This window comes from Chelon labrosus (genome assembly GCF_963514085.1).
Source record: "Chelon labrosus genome assembly, chromosome: 16".
Lineage (NCBI taxonomy): Eukaryota > Metazoa > Chordata > Actinopteri > Mugiliformes > Mugilidae > Chelon > Chelon labrosus.
The window spans coordinates 16,778,756-16,795,567 of record NC_140349.1 but is presented as its reverse complement, the minus strand read 5'-3'; the positions used below and the strand labels follow the sequence as shown (position 1 = coordinate 16,795,567).

General features: G+C 41.1%; 1 protein-coding gene across 1 annotated transcript; it reads right to left on the bottom strand.

Annotated features, from left to right (window-relative positions):
• Positions 1–10,032: 10,032 nt before the first annotated feature.
• Positions 10,033–16,463, bottom strand: trappc3 (trafficking protein particle complex subunit 3). Its single transcript, XM_084563530.1, has 5 exons — positions 16,090–16,463; positions 15,166–15,263; positions 13,462–13,561; positions 11,089–11,271; positions 10,033–10,892 (listed from the first exon to the last, which is right to left on the bottom strand). The coding sequence occupies exons 1-5, from the start codon at positions 16,129–16,131 to the stop codon at positions 10,773–10,775; spliced, it is 543 nt and encodes a 180-aa protein (XP_084419656.1). The 5' UTR covers positions 16,132–16,463; the 3' UTR covers positions 10,033–10,772.
• Positions 16,464–16,812: the final 349 nt, after the last annotated feature.

Genomic DNA, 16,812 nt, shown 5'->3' with positions numbered 1-16,812 from the left:
CTATGACGGAACTTGCTATGCAGAAACACAATCTAAATGACAGGAAATAGCTTGGCACATTACATAGTAAAGGTGATGAATTTACAATTTAAAGTTGAAAATGATGTAAAACATAACAAACCACTAGCACAGCCCTTTAAAGCAAGTGTTCCTTCAGGGCATATTGGGCTCAATTGAATGTGTTATACAGTATGTATGAAGGTACTCAGAGGGGCCTCTTGTATTAGAAGGAGCATAGTGTTAGTGTTAAGGGTGGTAGGAGGGGCAAGGGTCACTAAGGTGTGAAGTAAGAAAGAGGCCGGTATTGACGGCAGCTTGTTACTGTATAATGCACTGTTATGTTCAACCCCTGATCTCTTCTGAACACATTAATTTCCCCCCGGGTTATTATTATATGTCTTTTTTTTCCTCGTCTCACTGTTGTGCACCAGTCTCAGTTATATCTTCCTCTGACACATTTTCCCAGAGCTGGTGTTATTTCGCATGCAGTTAGTGCTGGAAAATCAAACAAAGCCTGACACAGCACTCCACCTTATGATGTCATGATATCATAAATACTGTGCTAACAGCGCAGCCCCACCTTCCTCCCAGCACATGTCAAGGGGTTGGTGAGCCATGCGCAGGTGTCGTGTGTGCAAATCAGTGACATTTTTTGGAGGCTGAGTAGTGACAGGGTGTGTTTTTAAGACCCCCCTCCCCATGTTGTAAAGTCGTACCAGACCAAGCTGCACCAGAGCTCAGTGTGAATGGGAGTTTATGTTTCTGAACAGTTCACTCTTTGAGCCTCCACTGTAAAGTCCACCCGAGCGGCTTGAGTATTCATGGCAGAGGTGTTGCCAACAGGGTGGCTGGTGGCCCTGGCCACAGGTGTTAGAGGAGATTTTATTTGTTTATTCAGACAAATTTAGGTTTCCGGCACATTTCATGACTACAAACACAATCAACCTTTTTGAAATCATTTTTGAATTCTGCCTAGTCGTAGGAGTTGGGAACCTTTGAATTTAGACCTCTGCAATGAATTTCGGCAGCAATGACGCATAATAAACTTGTCAGCGTTTACATTCATACCCAATTATAGGCCTCCTTCTACAAGGAATGCTGGAAAATGGCTGAAAAAGCCAGAACATGGTCATCTAAAATGTAGGAATTGTTTACAAAGAGACCCGGCTCATGAAACTGCCTACCACAGCAACTGCAACTCTCCTCTTACGTCTAGAGTCCGGAAACTGAAACATCAGACAGGAAACACTGTTACCATCCTGCTGTCCTTTCAACAAGTGGTTGTATCCATTGCCATATAGGGAGTGCATTGATGCAAGGTAGTTCTGACATACAGTTCATACATACAACTGATTTATATTTGAGCTATTTGAGTCCCTGTTGGTCATTAATCCGCACTGTATTGCCACACATTGAGGGAAAAGAAATCTAGTTGTACATATCTTCTGAGCTGGAGGTTAGTCATACAGGGCTGCTGGCGTATAACACCAGTGGCAAGGGTGGGTCAACAGGTGGTGTGATGTTCCTCTGAACACATCACACCACTATATTGGTTTTAACGACAAGTGTCCAAAATGTGAGAATGGAAATATCAGATGCCCAGTCCTCCTTGTAATAAAGAAAGGAGTTTTATAAAAAAGGAGTTTGGAATTTTTGAATTCTAGACTACTACAACGAATTACGGCAGGAACAACACATCAAAAATTGGTTGTCATTGAGCGTAAACTCCAAGTACCTGCTATACGCAAGCATCTCTCACCAAGGACCTAATAAAGTTCTGTTCAATAAGACATACAATGACGTAAGAAAAAGCTCTGCCGAGTGAGGGAACACAGGCAAGGAACCACTAGGAATAACGCTTGTTGCTATATGGGTTGTCATATGGGTGCCATCAGTACATGTGCTGGGTTAATTTAGCAGTATGTAATGACTCAATATTGCAAAATGTGGCAGCTAGTGTTAGATACTTTTATATATTAGATCAGCCTTCAATTGTTGCTATTGTCATTTCTGAAGAGTCCACAACTTGCCGTGTCCAACTGCAGCGTTCTTACGAAAGTACGTCATTTGACACACATGGTAAGAGTATACGCTAGCAGGTACGTTTAGAAGGTAAGGTTTCTCATGTTGTTTCCCGTGTTCACCATTGTGGTTTAGACATAAAAGAAAAGAAAGAAGAAATACTATATAAAAAAAAAAACTCTGTTGACATAGTTGTGCGTTTAAGGCCATTATTTGTGGCATGAATGCAGGTGCTTATCAAAACCTTTGGATTCACCGTTGCATGGACAAAGTCATGAACTCCACAGCTTGAAAGAATGTGTCATCACTTTCACCTTGGCCAAAGCATGTCCTCGTTTTCTCACAGCATCATCTCTTTGCACTCATTCACATCTGCCCGAAAAGCAGATAAAACAGAGATATTGCGAATTGCAAATGCTGGATGCTCCCTCGGTTCAAGTTGTGTTTTTGTCTTCCAAAGGCATGTCTCAGAGGACATCCAGGTCTCATTCACTTAGCTCCACTGGCTTTTATGTCCACTGAAAATGTCTCCACGGTGTGTTCTGCATACCGAGCGGAAAAGAAACCAAATGTTGTATTCTGAAAACAGATTGTTTTCCAGGCTTATATTTCACGTTCCTTTGTTTCTGTGGAATACAATTTTGGTTCAAATGATTATGGTTACGTTTTCTGAATCAAAGACTTTGATAGGATTAGAGAAGGGACAATAGGAAATAACTACAGGGTTGTTTTATTATTAACCAGAAAATCGGTTTATAGTCGCCATGAAATATGAAACCGCTGTGTGCTCAGATAATGGTGACTGGAAATGCTAATAAACACAAAGAGAATCTGAATTTGTGACAATCAACTACCCACTGTTTACCAAAAACAAGAGGCCCCTCTGATGACATGAGGAAGTTTTCTGGTCTAGTCTGCCCAGAGAGAAAATATCTGATGTTTTCATGTGGGGGTTGTTTGCCGCTTTACTGTATGTAAAGTTGCAACAGAGCCACAGAGATCTGTTTTGTCTTTCCATTTTTTCCATGCTTCCATTTGAAGCATATGATGTACTTTGACAGGCTAACTGATGTGGATGCTGACAGACGGAGGCCCAGACTCTGACCTGCAGCATGAGAGGCCCGGAAACCATCAAGCAAAATGCTACACAGCTTTTGAGAACGTTCCCCCCTCTTCCTCTCTCTATCTGTCCCTTTGGAGCGGGATCCTGTTTTTTTTATTTTGTTTTTTTGCCTGGATCAGATTTATAGTAGATCTTTGCAGCACCCACCCACCCAGCCAACCTGGCTGGCTAATTGGAACAAGGTTTGTGCATTATGAGGCCCACAGAGAGTGCTCTCAGCACCTCCACGTCAAATGAGCTATGAAATCACACAGGGAGGCACACAGGTGAAGCAGAAGCACACATGTACAAGTGTGCGGGGATAAATCCTCTATAGTATGCACACACGCAGACACAAATACATCACGTGTTCAAGGCCATAAAAATTAAGAAGACCTTTTGGCACAGTGCTCACATTACTGAATGACACAATCAAGGAAATGGGAAATTTAAACATTCAGCTACATATGTTTGGCACGAACACATCCATTTGAGAATATACTCATACAATGCGGTCCAAATATATGTACTGTAATGCATGTGTTGTATTATATACATGCAGTTATACTGTACATGTCGGCTTGCTCTCTCAGATGCGTACAAAATAAAGTACGGTTCTTTTCCTACACTGAAAACATTTTCTCTTGCACTAAAGGTCCCGCTCAAACCCCACATTGTTAAAATGCACCATACTGCTGTTACATTTTGTAAAACCTGTCTTGTGTCCATGCCGTACATTTTGTTAGGTCACACACCTGGAAGCACAGGACTTCAAACAGGCATTAAAATGGCATTGGAAACTGCTCTTGCTGTACTGACTAGTACAGCAGTACATCTTTCACAAAGAACTTTAAATCTACTGCACCTCTAATCTCATTTGACCTCTGATTTCCATTATAGATCAACGCAGAGGCTGGCCTGTCCGATAAATATGGCATCACATAAATCTCTCATCACCCCGAGGCCTTTGTGTCTCTGCCCAGCAGGTGAACAAGAGGTCTTGAACTTGGCAACAAGAGAAAGACTTTGAAGACTTTACAGCTGGCCAGACACCCCCCCGCAGACTCCAGCAATAATGAGATGGAGAAACACTACACCTGATGAAAACAATGTCTATGGTGACAATGTGAACAATAGTGTGGTCTTGTCATTAATGACAAAAGGGTAAAGTGCAGTTATTGTTATACCTTCAGTGCTGAGGTTTTTTTTTCTTCAAATTTAATTATGATGCAAATTCCTATTCCTATTTGACTAGCCACAATAAGAGTGACATGATCATTTTTGAGTTTGTTTCAAACTAAATAATGTCAACTGGGAAATCCACAATTTATACCCACTCACTCACAATTGTTAGTTTTGATTAAATGCCTCTGATTGAAGTACTGATGAACTATCATTCAGTTTAGTACAAACAGAAGCGTGGACAGTGACGCAGTTGTCCTAATTTAAGCTCTGCATGCCACCAAAACAGATCTGAAAATAAAACAGTTGGGGTGAAATTGAATGAAGACAACCAACTTTAAAAATTGGACCAAAAATATAAAAGGTTTTGAATTTACAATCATATTCATACACTGTACCCGAACTTATTGGGTAAATGAAAGGTTTTGACATGTGAGTGTGTATGGTTGTCTGTCTCTCTGAGTTAGGCCTGGACACAGAGATCACAGAGACACCCTGGACTGGCAACCTGTCCAGCGTGTACCCCACCTCTTGCCCGATGACAGCTGGGATAGGCTCCAGCACGCCCGCGACCCGTGTTTACAGAAGATGAATGAATGAACGAATGAAAGGTTTTGAATGCTCTGTCAAGAACTGTTTGCAGACGGTGTCTATACCAAGTATGGAAGTCATGGACATCACCAAAGAAGACTGAATTCATGACGTGTTCCAAGCCTTTGCCATACGTTCTTCTTCACTTCATTCTGCTACAGGTTGATCTAAGTTTCTTCTAGCTGTTCTAAAACTGGCCTGGTTTCTCTTAAGATATTGTGTGGCAAAGTCTAATCTGGTCATTGTATTCTTGAGGCTTACAAATGGTTTGTATTTTATGGTGAACCCTATCTGTTTGCTCTTGTGAAGTCTTCTTTTCGTGGTAGATGTGGAGACCGATTAGGGACTGAGGCCTTTCCTCCTGGAGAGTGCTCTTCACTTGGCTGGATGTTTTTAAGTGTTTTTTCCTTCCCGTGGAAAAGATCCTGCGATCATCTACCAGTGTTGTGTTCATGGACATCCAGGCCTCTTAGTGTTGCCAAGCCCACCAGTGCTTTATTTTCATCTCAGAATGTACCAAAGATGCCAAACCCATCACTTGGATTTCCAACTACTGTTCAAATGTGAGGAGCAAGGAAACTTCTAGTCTGTAATAATCTGTTCAAAGCTAATGCAAAACAGAGGAAAGTAGCAAACAGTTCTAAACGAACAGTACTGACACAAGACTGTCATAAAAGAAATGTGTGTAATCGTTCAACATTACAAATAAATTAAAAGAAATCAAAGTAAATCTGTCTTCTGTGTGTAAAAAAAAATACAAATACACATCCTTACTCACCTGTTAGCTTTCCAGCTTGAAAGTGAAGATAAGATGAATATGATGAACTTAAGTGGAACACACTAAAATGGAAAGTCATACTTGAAAACCTGAACTCTCCAGCCTGCGTAATAGGACATCCAGAGTCCTTAGAAAAGCACCGAGCTGTGCAAGAGGTACTTGAGGTGGGCGGATAATAAATGACTTGCTGAAGACATAAAGCCTCAGAGCTGCTGTTTAGATTTATGCCTCTGTGTTAGCTCAGATATCATGCTTTAAAAGCTCAACAGATGGCCTGCTTGTGAGACATGCATCATCGAATATGCGGCGCTCTAATCAATGTATGGTGTGTGTGTTTTGTCACACCATCATTTTAATGTCACACACACACACACACAGGGTCAGTTCATGCTTGGCAGTGGTGAGCAGTGATATCCCGTTCAGTGCAGCTGGTGTGCAGCCTCTAGGCAGCCCTGTGATCTGGGAGGGAAGCCTGGTTTGATTTTAGTCCAGGGAAAACCAGGACTTTCACATTCCTGCTTTTCAATTGGAATTAACATATTTGTTACTGCCTGGGAGACTGATAAAAACATATGCTTACATATGTGAATAATACAGTCTAAGGTGAGGTGACGTTTGCCCTTAGGGCTAGACAGTGTAAAATTATACATGACACTTTTTTTTCCCTTCCCTCCCTCTCATTCTCCTTGCTCTATCTCCATGTGAGGCTGCTCCAAGCTGGAAAGTTCTGCCGCTGTTACATAAACTCCAGCCTGAGCGGCTGCGGGGTCAGGAGAGAGGGAAGAAAAAGAGGGAGAAAAACAAGACAAAAGTTGAGGAGTATTGTGGGAAAATGATTCACAAAGATAAAAAGGATCTGGAATGGGTAAAAGCTATATCATCAGGAGGGTCTGAGACCTTCTCTTCATCAGATCCCGAGGAAAAGAGGAAGAACAAAAGAGCAGGAGGAAATTGGAAGCAGAGTGAAGGCGGCTTAGCAGCTCGCATCCAAAAAGCCTGGAAGAAAGGGAAGAAGGAAAAACTGAAAACAAGGCATTAAATGGCTCGGCATCATCCAGGGCCCGCCTGAAACCAGCCGGGTCACTGCTGATACAGAAACGAGACACAGCTTTGGACAGATTTCAGCCTGACATGTCTTCCTGTTGAAAATATAAAACCACAAATCTCTGGTGACACTGGGGTTCCAGGATTTTATTGTAAGGGTTACCTGGATCTAATCCATGCTTTGATTTTTGAGAATGGAGAGCTGCGTCTTACTAGTTTTGTTTCTCTTTCTGCCAGCTCTTCCGGTGACCCAAACTATTAACGTATCTCTATCTCTGGACGACATCCGGCCCGTGCAATGGCTGAGCAAAGCATGAGTTATTAGATTTATCGGAAGTGCTCAACAGTTTCTCTGGAAGTGGGTGATGATTCATATTCCAAATGGCTTGCAGATGCTGCAGCAGAACTCGGAGGGTACACGCTGTGACTGAGCATCAAATCATCTCATAATTACAACTCCAAACCACATCCACATTTATTTACTGAGGTGTTTATGCACGTAAATCCCAAAAGAACAACCATCCTTCCTAAACCACTACAATCACGCAGAACAACAGGGTTTGTGTTTTAGTAGACAAGTGAGAGGCCCGTAAATTATGCAACTACGGCTTTTGGGTTCATGTGAAACAACTTCTCAGGTGCGCACCGGAGACACGCTCATTAAATCAACTTGCTTTTTCCACTGCTTCACTGTCAGGAACAGGAACATTTATTCAGTACGTCTAGGATTTTTACCATGAACGCACTCGTCTGCTGACTCACTGCCTTCTCTTCTTATAGAGAGCCGTCCATCCTGCTGTTGTCTGCTCTCTTTCCACTGACCAGACGTGAAACACACACTCCGGAAACCTCTGAAAATCCTTGGTGACTACATCTGCAGCCGACCTTTAGTAGCTCACAGAACAGACGGCACGATTCCCATCAAATGCGGGCCATTCCTGAAAGGCTGACCATAACGTATCCATCCGGAGAGCATGCCCTGAGCACATCAGCACGTATATCACATGGTAAACGGACGAACGATTCAAATAATGAGGAGGTCTGAGAAAATAAACCAAGAGAAACACTGTTTGGAAATGGATATAGAAGAAAGGGATGCGGTATTCAATAAGCACAGGTCAATACCAGGCTGTGTGCTGGGCTTTACTGTCACAGCGTGCCTTTCACCATTTGTTTCCCATAAAAGCCACATGGAAATGTTTAGCTGGCTTAAAGCAGATCAGTGCACGCTGTCTCAGGCCCGTAACATTTGCTACTTGTTTTCCAGGTCTGTCCTAATAAAGTTTTCTGAAAAATACAGGCAGCTGCCATAAATATTATCAGTTAAATTAAAAGTTTTTTTTTTTGTTGTTGTTTGTTTTGTTGTTTTTTTTAAAGAAGTGTGTCTCCCAAAGTGAGATTTCTAATATGAGAGAGAGTAAACATCCATCCCTCTTAGTGTCCTGTTAAAACAAAGAAAGGAGAGGCAGGAGAAAAAAAACCAAAACAAGATAAAAATAGTATCTTAGTTCCTGGTGGCTCAACTTCTTCGTCTTAAGCCTCAATAACAACTCTTCCTTTTTTTCATCCTTGTGTTTTCATTCTGTGACAACATCTGCAGTCTTGCAGAGGGAATAGAAATCCCATATGCACAGGTTATGAGGAGTGAAGTCATAGTGGAGCTTTAGTTAGTTTGTAGTCTTCATTCTTTCTTAGTGAAAGGGTAAAACTGTGAAAACAATCAACACAGAACTCTCACCAGACATACCGGTAGAACTTTACGGGCTTATTTGCGTGTTTGGACAAGGTCCTTCTAGTGTGTATTAACACCTATTTGTGAGTACAGTGGTGGCAATAAATTCATCCACACTTTGGCCTTTGCGTACAGCATGTGTGAATATGCGTCCATGCATTTTGTCAAGTAAAAATTCCTGCAAGCATATGGCAGAGGGATACAGGTTTTCACAAGTACACAAAGCCAGCTGTCCAACCATCCCCCAGGTACGAAGCTCCAATACTGCCAAGTCATTTGCATTGAGCTTCTGCACACAAAATAAAAAACAATATTTCCTGCACGGCTTTCCGTCCAACATCCACATCACAGGCCTACAGGGTGCATAGATATGCGCACGTAATGCGTTGAGAGCTTGCCTAATGGCCCGCCGAGTTTATTGCACAGTGTCGGCCCTCGTGGTGCTTCCACTTTCCACCCTTAATCCTTTTAAATGAGCACTGCCCCGGACAGGAGTGGGCAGAGGCTTAAGATGCATAATAATATGAAATCCCACTCTAATACATCTTACAAAGTACAGAGTCTGCATGTTGTCATCACTTCTTTAATCTTGAGCCAAATCAAAGCTACAGCATTGGCATCAGCCACTCTACTCAACCGTGGATTGTCTTTATATATTCATTATCTGGTAGACGAAAAAAAAAAATCACATTTATATTTTCTGGCAGCTCCAACCTTTACTCCCACAAATAAGGGAATGTATATTTTCCACAGTATCCATCTTTAGCCAAAAATGCTAAGTGTACATAGCTTAAACGCATACTTTCATTGCAATGCTGCTAACAGATGGGAAACGCAATGCACACAGCGACCTCTGGCGGCTGCTGGGAGGAATTCAGTCTCCCAAAACTGTAAAACCAGACCTCAGTTCATGTAATAGCAGCTATAAAATAGGATGTGTAAAGCCTCGAGGTTTCCAGCGGCTAATAGCTGACAGATTTCTCCAAAAGGAAATCCCTATCTGAAAATCTCATCCTCTAAGTGCTTACAGCAGACTCATGAGTTTTGTACTAATGTTATTGTTCTGTTAAACAATAAAACAAAAAGGCGCAAGAATAAGAAAAACATGGCTAATGTTCTCGTGGTATCCAGACCGCATATTTTTCCCCTAACATTAAGGCCAAGGATGACTTGTGTGTGCATGTTTGTATGTGAATGGCCGCCTGTGTTTCTAGTTATTGACGAGGTGTGCAGTGGGCCTAACCGGGGAAGTTGTGTTCGTTACTTATGAGTGACGTTAAGCCATTCACAGGTGTGACAACCACAACCAAGCGCTAGTGAGTTTTCTGCAAACACACGCTCACAGATTACTTCCACGTACCCTGAACAAACATAAGAGGCACTAGGGCTGTTATTGTTTGCAAAACAGCTGCGGCGCTCCAAAGAAATAACACACCCGCAGTACACTGAAGTAGAAATGGCGAGGAGGGATACAGCACACTGAATAAGTGTGTGTTTGTGTGTATGTATGTGTGTGTGTGTGTGAGCAGCTAAAACTGCTCCAGGTCCCCTACCAGGCTTGTTATAAAGTGCATACAAACACATGAGAAAATCACCACATCAAATATGTCACTTTTACTTGACATATGCATTTACATAAATTAACATGCCAGACAATTGGCAGCAATACAGAATATGATTCCATTAAAAAAAAAAAGAGAGAGAGAGAGAAGAAAAAAAAGCAAAACAACAATAAGCATGAGGTTTTCCTGCCTCATGCCACAAAAAAAGGAAAACACATTTGTCAAGATACAGGACATAGATATCAACTCAGGAGTCTTTACAAATGAGGGTTAGTGACAGATAACAGGTCAAAGTAATTATCTTCTCCTCGACAGTGACAAGTGTCTCAGACACAGACCTAAAAAAAGGCTTTTTCCCTCAAACTGAACAACAGGTCAGTGGCAAATGAACAGATTTTTTATTTTTTTTTATGGCCAAATTTGTACTGTAATTGTGTTTTGATCTGGATAATTTCTTCTTCTACCACAGTAAAGGTAGAAAGGGGAAGATGAAGATCCTAGGAAGTGAGAAGCATGCAGCCATGATTCATTTCAGACCTTTCTAGTGAGTAATCTCTTACTGTATCATCACACCAACTCACAAACCTACTAAGCTGCAAGGAAAGTAAACCTCAGTTAGGCTGTTATGACTTAATGCTCAGCTTGACGGTGTGAATTATGTTCTCCCTCCTTTAGGTTTGTTTAATTGTTCATTTTGTAACTCAGTCCTCCCTCAGTGGGACTAATGAGACTCCGAGGGAAGCTGTCCTTCTGCTTCAATCACTCGTCTCCTGCTGGGAGGTTTTCCTCGATCCTCTTAATGAACTTCATGCGGATTTCTGTCACATTGTCTCCTCTAAGAGTGTCCTGGGCGAATTTCACATCCACCGCCATCTGGACCTAAATCACATTAATAATCAGTTATGTTTCCATCAACAAAAAACAGTAACACACACATGCAAGCACATTATTCAACAACTAATATATGTTGTTTTCTTATTTGCAACTGTGCTTTATCATCATTTTACATCTTCTACATGTTTTAAACATGTCTTCTATCGCCTTTTTAAAATGAGACCACGTAAAGTAAATTTACCATCTCCAGGGCACCTCTGAGAACCCCACACAGCAGGTTGGAGTAGATGAGTGTGCTGTGGTTATCTGGCAGCTCCACAAAGTCTACCAGTGGGTTGTTCTCTAGAATGAGGGAGAATTCATCTCCCGCTGGGCTCCAGTTGGTCACACTGGGGGTGACTCCAAGATACATCTTAAATGCAATCTAGCAGCAACCACAACATGGCCAAGGGGGAGATAGAAGAGAAAACAAGGCAAAGATTACTCAAGAGTGAAGACTCTGGTTCATTGCACGGTCAGTAGGCATACCCCAGACATCTGTAAGTGTGTTACTAGCTAGTTCAGCAAAAATACTGTTGTACAAACAGGTGTTAAACTTAGTGAGTTTACTTCTTATAACCATTTACTTGGGACCCCATACAATTAACCAAATTAACATCTTTCTCTGACTCTTCTGATATCTTTAGCACAGAAGACGCAGGTACAACAAGTGGAAAATGTGTAACAAAGATGCATCTAACATCAAATAAGCCTATCTCAAGCTCATACTTTTGTCTCCCCCTTCTGGCAGTGATGGAATAAATACACATTTATAAGTAATGCGCCTACAGTCTACAGTCTACAGTCCCTTATCTTCTTTCAGCTCACTACGACATTGAAAAGCCACATCAATGTTGGTGTGTTTGTACCACCAGTATTTAAATTTGGTTCCTTTTTTATCTGAAGCAGCAGAACCATAAATGAATGAATGAATGGATGGATGGATGGATGGATGAATTAATACCTTATTGTCATTGTAGGTCAATATACAACAAAGTTGACAGTGATGCTTCCTAGGTTTAGGGTCTTTTTTTCAGTCTCAGAAGAGATGGTGAATTCATAGAACCTAAGTTACATTTGTAACTCCAGTTTCTCCATCATAGATTCCTTCACACTTTTATTTGTTGTAGTACGTTTGGTTTTCAGTTCTGACAAACTGTCATAGTTAGTTGACCTAAAATGCATAACTACCAGTGTCAACATAGAGAAAACAGATCATTTAGCTTAGATATATTAAGATTGATTAGCTTAATTAGCATCGTGTGAACTCATTCGCTACCTAGTTCTCTGACCAAATCATGTAACTATCAGTACTTCCTACAGTTTCTTCACAGTAAAAATCAGAATCAGTTCTCGTTGCTGAAATGCTTCACTTGTGAAGCAGCAACATGACTTTGGTTTGCATTAAGGTATTACCTATACACACCTGCTTTCTGAAAATGCTGCCTGTTGCCTCTTTTCTTCCGCAGCACGTTGTCACAAGAGGACAGCAGTCTTGCTCTTTCTCTGAGAAATTTCGAGCGAGCTAGCAAAATTCCAGTTGCACGAGCCCAATCAGTCATAATATTAAGTTGCACAGATTGGGCAGATTGTCACATATATAAAATGCTTGTGCTCAGTGGTCCAGTCACATATATTCGCACAAAGCATCTTTTAACATCACTAAGGATGGAAAAAGTAATGATAATACTGAAGATCCACAGCTGTAAGTCTGTTTTTGACCACATAATAGACCTCTTCCATATGTGTGACTGAAAAATGCCAGAGGTGATTTTAGAGTTTAGCTAGAGGTCACATGATATCCTGGGGTAAGGCAATCATTAGTGCACCTTCCAAACCGCTGTCCCATAGTGATCCTCCATTTACAGACATGACCCTTCTCTCTGTGACCATGAGCCAGTTCCCTGAGCTAGTGTGGGGTTACATCTGTGGAATGACTCCCCTAGCTAGCAAGCAGCCGTAACACCTTGAGAGCAGCTGGCGTACTGAACACACACACAGTCTGAGTGCTGCCTTCCTGGTCTGTCTGCATCTTTTTCATCTGTTAGTCATGAGGGAAAACTGACTCTTACAAAACAAGAAAATTAGGTTTTAAATAAAGAAGAAAATGGAAAGACACGTGGGTCAAATGTGGAAGGACATATAAACAGCAAGGATGTTTAGGAAAGGCTCAAATAATATGTAGCGTTGTTCAAGCATTTCAAAGATTAAATGAGAAGACACGGACGGTAAACCAGAGAAGTGGTATCACTGAATTTGAATCACCTTTCTGAGGGATTAGATTACATTTCATGCCACATCGACCAAAGAGGAATGTGATCCTGGCCTGTGGTTTAGAAAAACGCACTGTTTCATTCTGCAACATTTTTGCTTTTCTGGTCTCCTCTATCACAATCTGTTTCCCCCACCCATCCTAACATCCTTCTCTCCTTTCACCTACCATTTGTTACACTGTTTCATCAAGATATCTCTCTATAATTTCTCTTGTCTCTCCTCCCTTCTTTTCTCTCTTCCTGCCAACATTTTGGGAGACGTCCATGGTCACGCTCTGATTGGCCTGGAACCTTCCAGTTACCTTAGCGATGACATCGGCCGTTTCTCGGAAATCCTGACACCTGCCGATGCTGGAGCGCGCCAGGAAGTCCTCAATCAGACGCACTCCGATGTTATAACCCCTGAGAGAGAGAGAGAGAGAGAGAGAGAGAGAGAGAGAGAGAGAGAGAGAGAGAGAGAGAGAGAGAGAGAGAGAGAGAGAGAGAGAGAGAGAAATAAGGAAAGACAAATACAAGTCATTACTCTAAAGCTAAATGGCTCAACTGCCGTACACCGTAAAAAGATTTAGGACAGTTCCAAGTCCTCCAGGACATTTTTTTGGTTCATACACTTGGCAGATAACGATAATGCTGATTAGGGGGGCAAGACAACTTATCCTAAATGCAGAGTCTGAAACCAACTGATGCATCCTGCCATCCTAACATGGTCTGTCTCTGACCGTTTGGGAGAGCGGTCGGTGAAGACTCGCTGCCTTCTAAGGCCAGGTAAGACGTAACAAGCCTCATCCTGACTTAAGCACGAAGAGGGCTTAGGGCTGCTGTACAACCAGAGAGAGGAAAAGTACGTCCAGTCCAAAGTTCTGTCAGCGTGACAGGATGTTTTGAATTTTTGAAGTTATAAACCCCATGGTTGTGTCTTAACTTTATTTTGTGGGAGCACTGCATCCAATTTGGCTTTCAAGAGCTCTCAAAAATGAATATCAGAGTTCACTTCCCCAGAAGACTCCCTTGGAAATGACATGAAGAAATATTTCTGTGCTTGTTTGTGTCAAGCTATAGCATGAACTGAAAACACGAGAACACTGAGGTCTATTGCAGACACCTACACAAGAGCAGTAGCCGTAGGTTAAACAAGCAAAATATATATTTGAACAAGTTACAGAAGTGCACTGAACTTGTTTATGTCCTCATAACCACAGGTCCTATACGTATGTGCATGCACAAAGAGTAGCATTTATCTCATGCGCAGAGAGCAGGGCTGAATCGTGAGACATATAAACACCCATGTGCAATCTGTTCAGTAATGTTCTGCACACAGTATTACTGCAACATGGTGAATGTTTAAATGTATATCATGATGTAGAATGATTGATTTAAGCTTCTACCATCAGGCCAGAGCTACAGAAGTCTGAAATGCAGGACTTCCAAGACTGAAGAAGTCCTTTTTCCCCACTGCCATCAGACACCTAAACATCTGACAGGAGTCTATAATCATGGACTAACTTCATGTCATACAGTGCACTGTTCACTTTTTCAGTTTCTGTTTACATTTCATTGTCTAAACTCTCAATTGCACATGGATATTTGCACTAGTCATTTTATATTTTGTATCATATGTATCTTTTACATTCTATTTCTAAGATTTTATATTGTTAGGCATTTGGGCGGACAGCAGAACAAGAAATTCATTGACAGGGAGACATGTTTCTATACTGTGCATGTGACAATAAACTCTTTGAATCTTGAATCTCTTTGAATCTTAACCCTCTGCCGTATATACTCCCCTCTCTCTCACCCATTGCCTCCTGTTTCCCTCTCTACTGACAAACTGTGATCAGAGACCCCTGTCAGGGTAACTGGGGGTTGTGTGCTTTAGTAAATGTAGGATATCTTCTTAAACTGGATGCATATTTATTAGTTTTACACCAACAGAAGCATTTCAGGGCACCGCTTTCAAACTACAGCTGGGTGTGAACATGGACGACAAAAGAAGATGGAGTACTTACATCTTGTCCAACTGTTTATTGACTTCCTCATCATTCTCGTAGTCTTTACAAAGCTGGGTGACCAGGGCCCCATAAGTCAAAGTGAACAGCTCCGAGTTCTGCAGGGAAATGACACAGAATTCTCCATTTATATGCACTGCACATTGAAATCAATAAGCAAACCTGTAGATTTAACCTAGAATGATAAAACATAGACATAAACTAAATTATTAAAGTAGGAAAATTCCTAGAGAGCAATATTTTTCATTTCTTTTCTCATTTCCAAATAACAGTAAAGCACTGTGTCATTTTGGTGTAGAGCTACTTTATGAGCAGTTTCTGGTTTAGAAATAAAATGGAAGCAGGAATAAAAATAATAATAATAATTAAGTTTTAGCAGGTAATATTAACAACTGGCTATTAAATAACTAACATTCAGCAGTGCTAACAATAAATGGACCACATATGAAACTAATAAGAGACCCTGTCGTTGCACAAGTCACCATTTATTGGTCATTTCTGTCTAGTTCAGCCCAGTATTTGAAATATATATTTCTGTAATTTTCAAAACGGAAAATGCACATCAGATATATCAATTAAAAGCGCATACTAAGGCTGGTATTTGAAAAAAATAACTTAAATCGACGCAGCTAGAAATACTTGTATTGCTAATGTATGGTGGCGTCTGGTTAGCTTGGTTAGCTTCGCTACAACGAACTCCACTTCCTGTAGAAAACTAATGAATGAAATGCATACTGAACTGGTTGAAATACCTTCCAAATAACTAGCTACATATGCCGAGCACATTTACTCGACTGACAAGTGACTTAAATCGTAAAAAACGTAACGTAGCCAGTTGTTGTGTTAGCTGTTCGGCTATGGTTAGCATTACGCTTGCTCAGCTAGATAGGTTAGACTGATGTTAATCCCGTGGGAGTCGCCTACCATCTTCTTGCTGTCTGTCGTTCGGTTGGATTGCCTGGACATTGTGGACAGTGTTACGAGCTTACACAGGTGGTGACTCGATATTAATCCTTTATTTATTTGATTCTGGCTAAGCAGTTGTTTCCGTAATCGCCAGTTCAGTCACGCACTTCCACAGACGTCAAGCTAGCTAGATTGAATAAATAACTTCCGGGTTTACTTCGGACTAAGAGGTTTTTGTGGACATTTTGTGAGTAATGCTAAAAGTTTAGAGGAAATTGTGCACTTAAGGCCAAAAATCACTTTATTTACGACGTGCTTTAATTGTCGTCTCTATGTATGTGCAGATTTTTACAGACAAATCGTGTTATACATTTTATTTTGAAGGCGAGAAAATTGCATTTTCACAGTTGTTTACTAAATCTACTCGAACTTGACGCAGTTCCTCAGTCAGCTGTTGTTTTACTCATGTCATTTAGTTTTACCTCCCTCCTGCGCCCTGGAGGGGAAAAGAGGACTGTTGAGTCTCAACAATAGTCCTAATTGACCACATGATGGCAGTATAGGTAACATTTTGTCAGTAAAAGAAGACGAGGGAACTTTAATTTTTTTTTTTTTTTTTAAAGCAGTTGCTTGCAGCTTTAATAAGCATTTTAACAAGTTTGCAGTGAGACATTATACCTCCAGTACAATTATCTGCATCATATAGTGAGTAAATGAATGAATGAGGGAGTGAGTGAGTTA

Bases quoted from the DNA above. Each gene is read 5' to 3' on its own strand.
- trappc3 (XM_084563530.1), bottom strand. From the start codon at position 16,131: ATGTCCAGGCAATCCAACCGAACGACAGACAGCAAGAAGATG. The intron at 15,264-16,089 runs GTAGGCGACTCC...ATTTCCCTGCAG, and splicing joins CGACAGACAGCAAGAAGATG to AACTCGGAGCTGTTCACTTT. The intron at 11,272-13,461 runs GTAACTGGAAGG...GGTTGCTGCTAG, and splicing joins CGGCCGATGTCATCGCTAAG to ATTGCATTTAAGATGTATCT.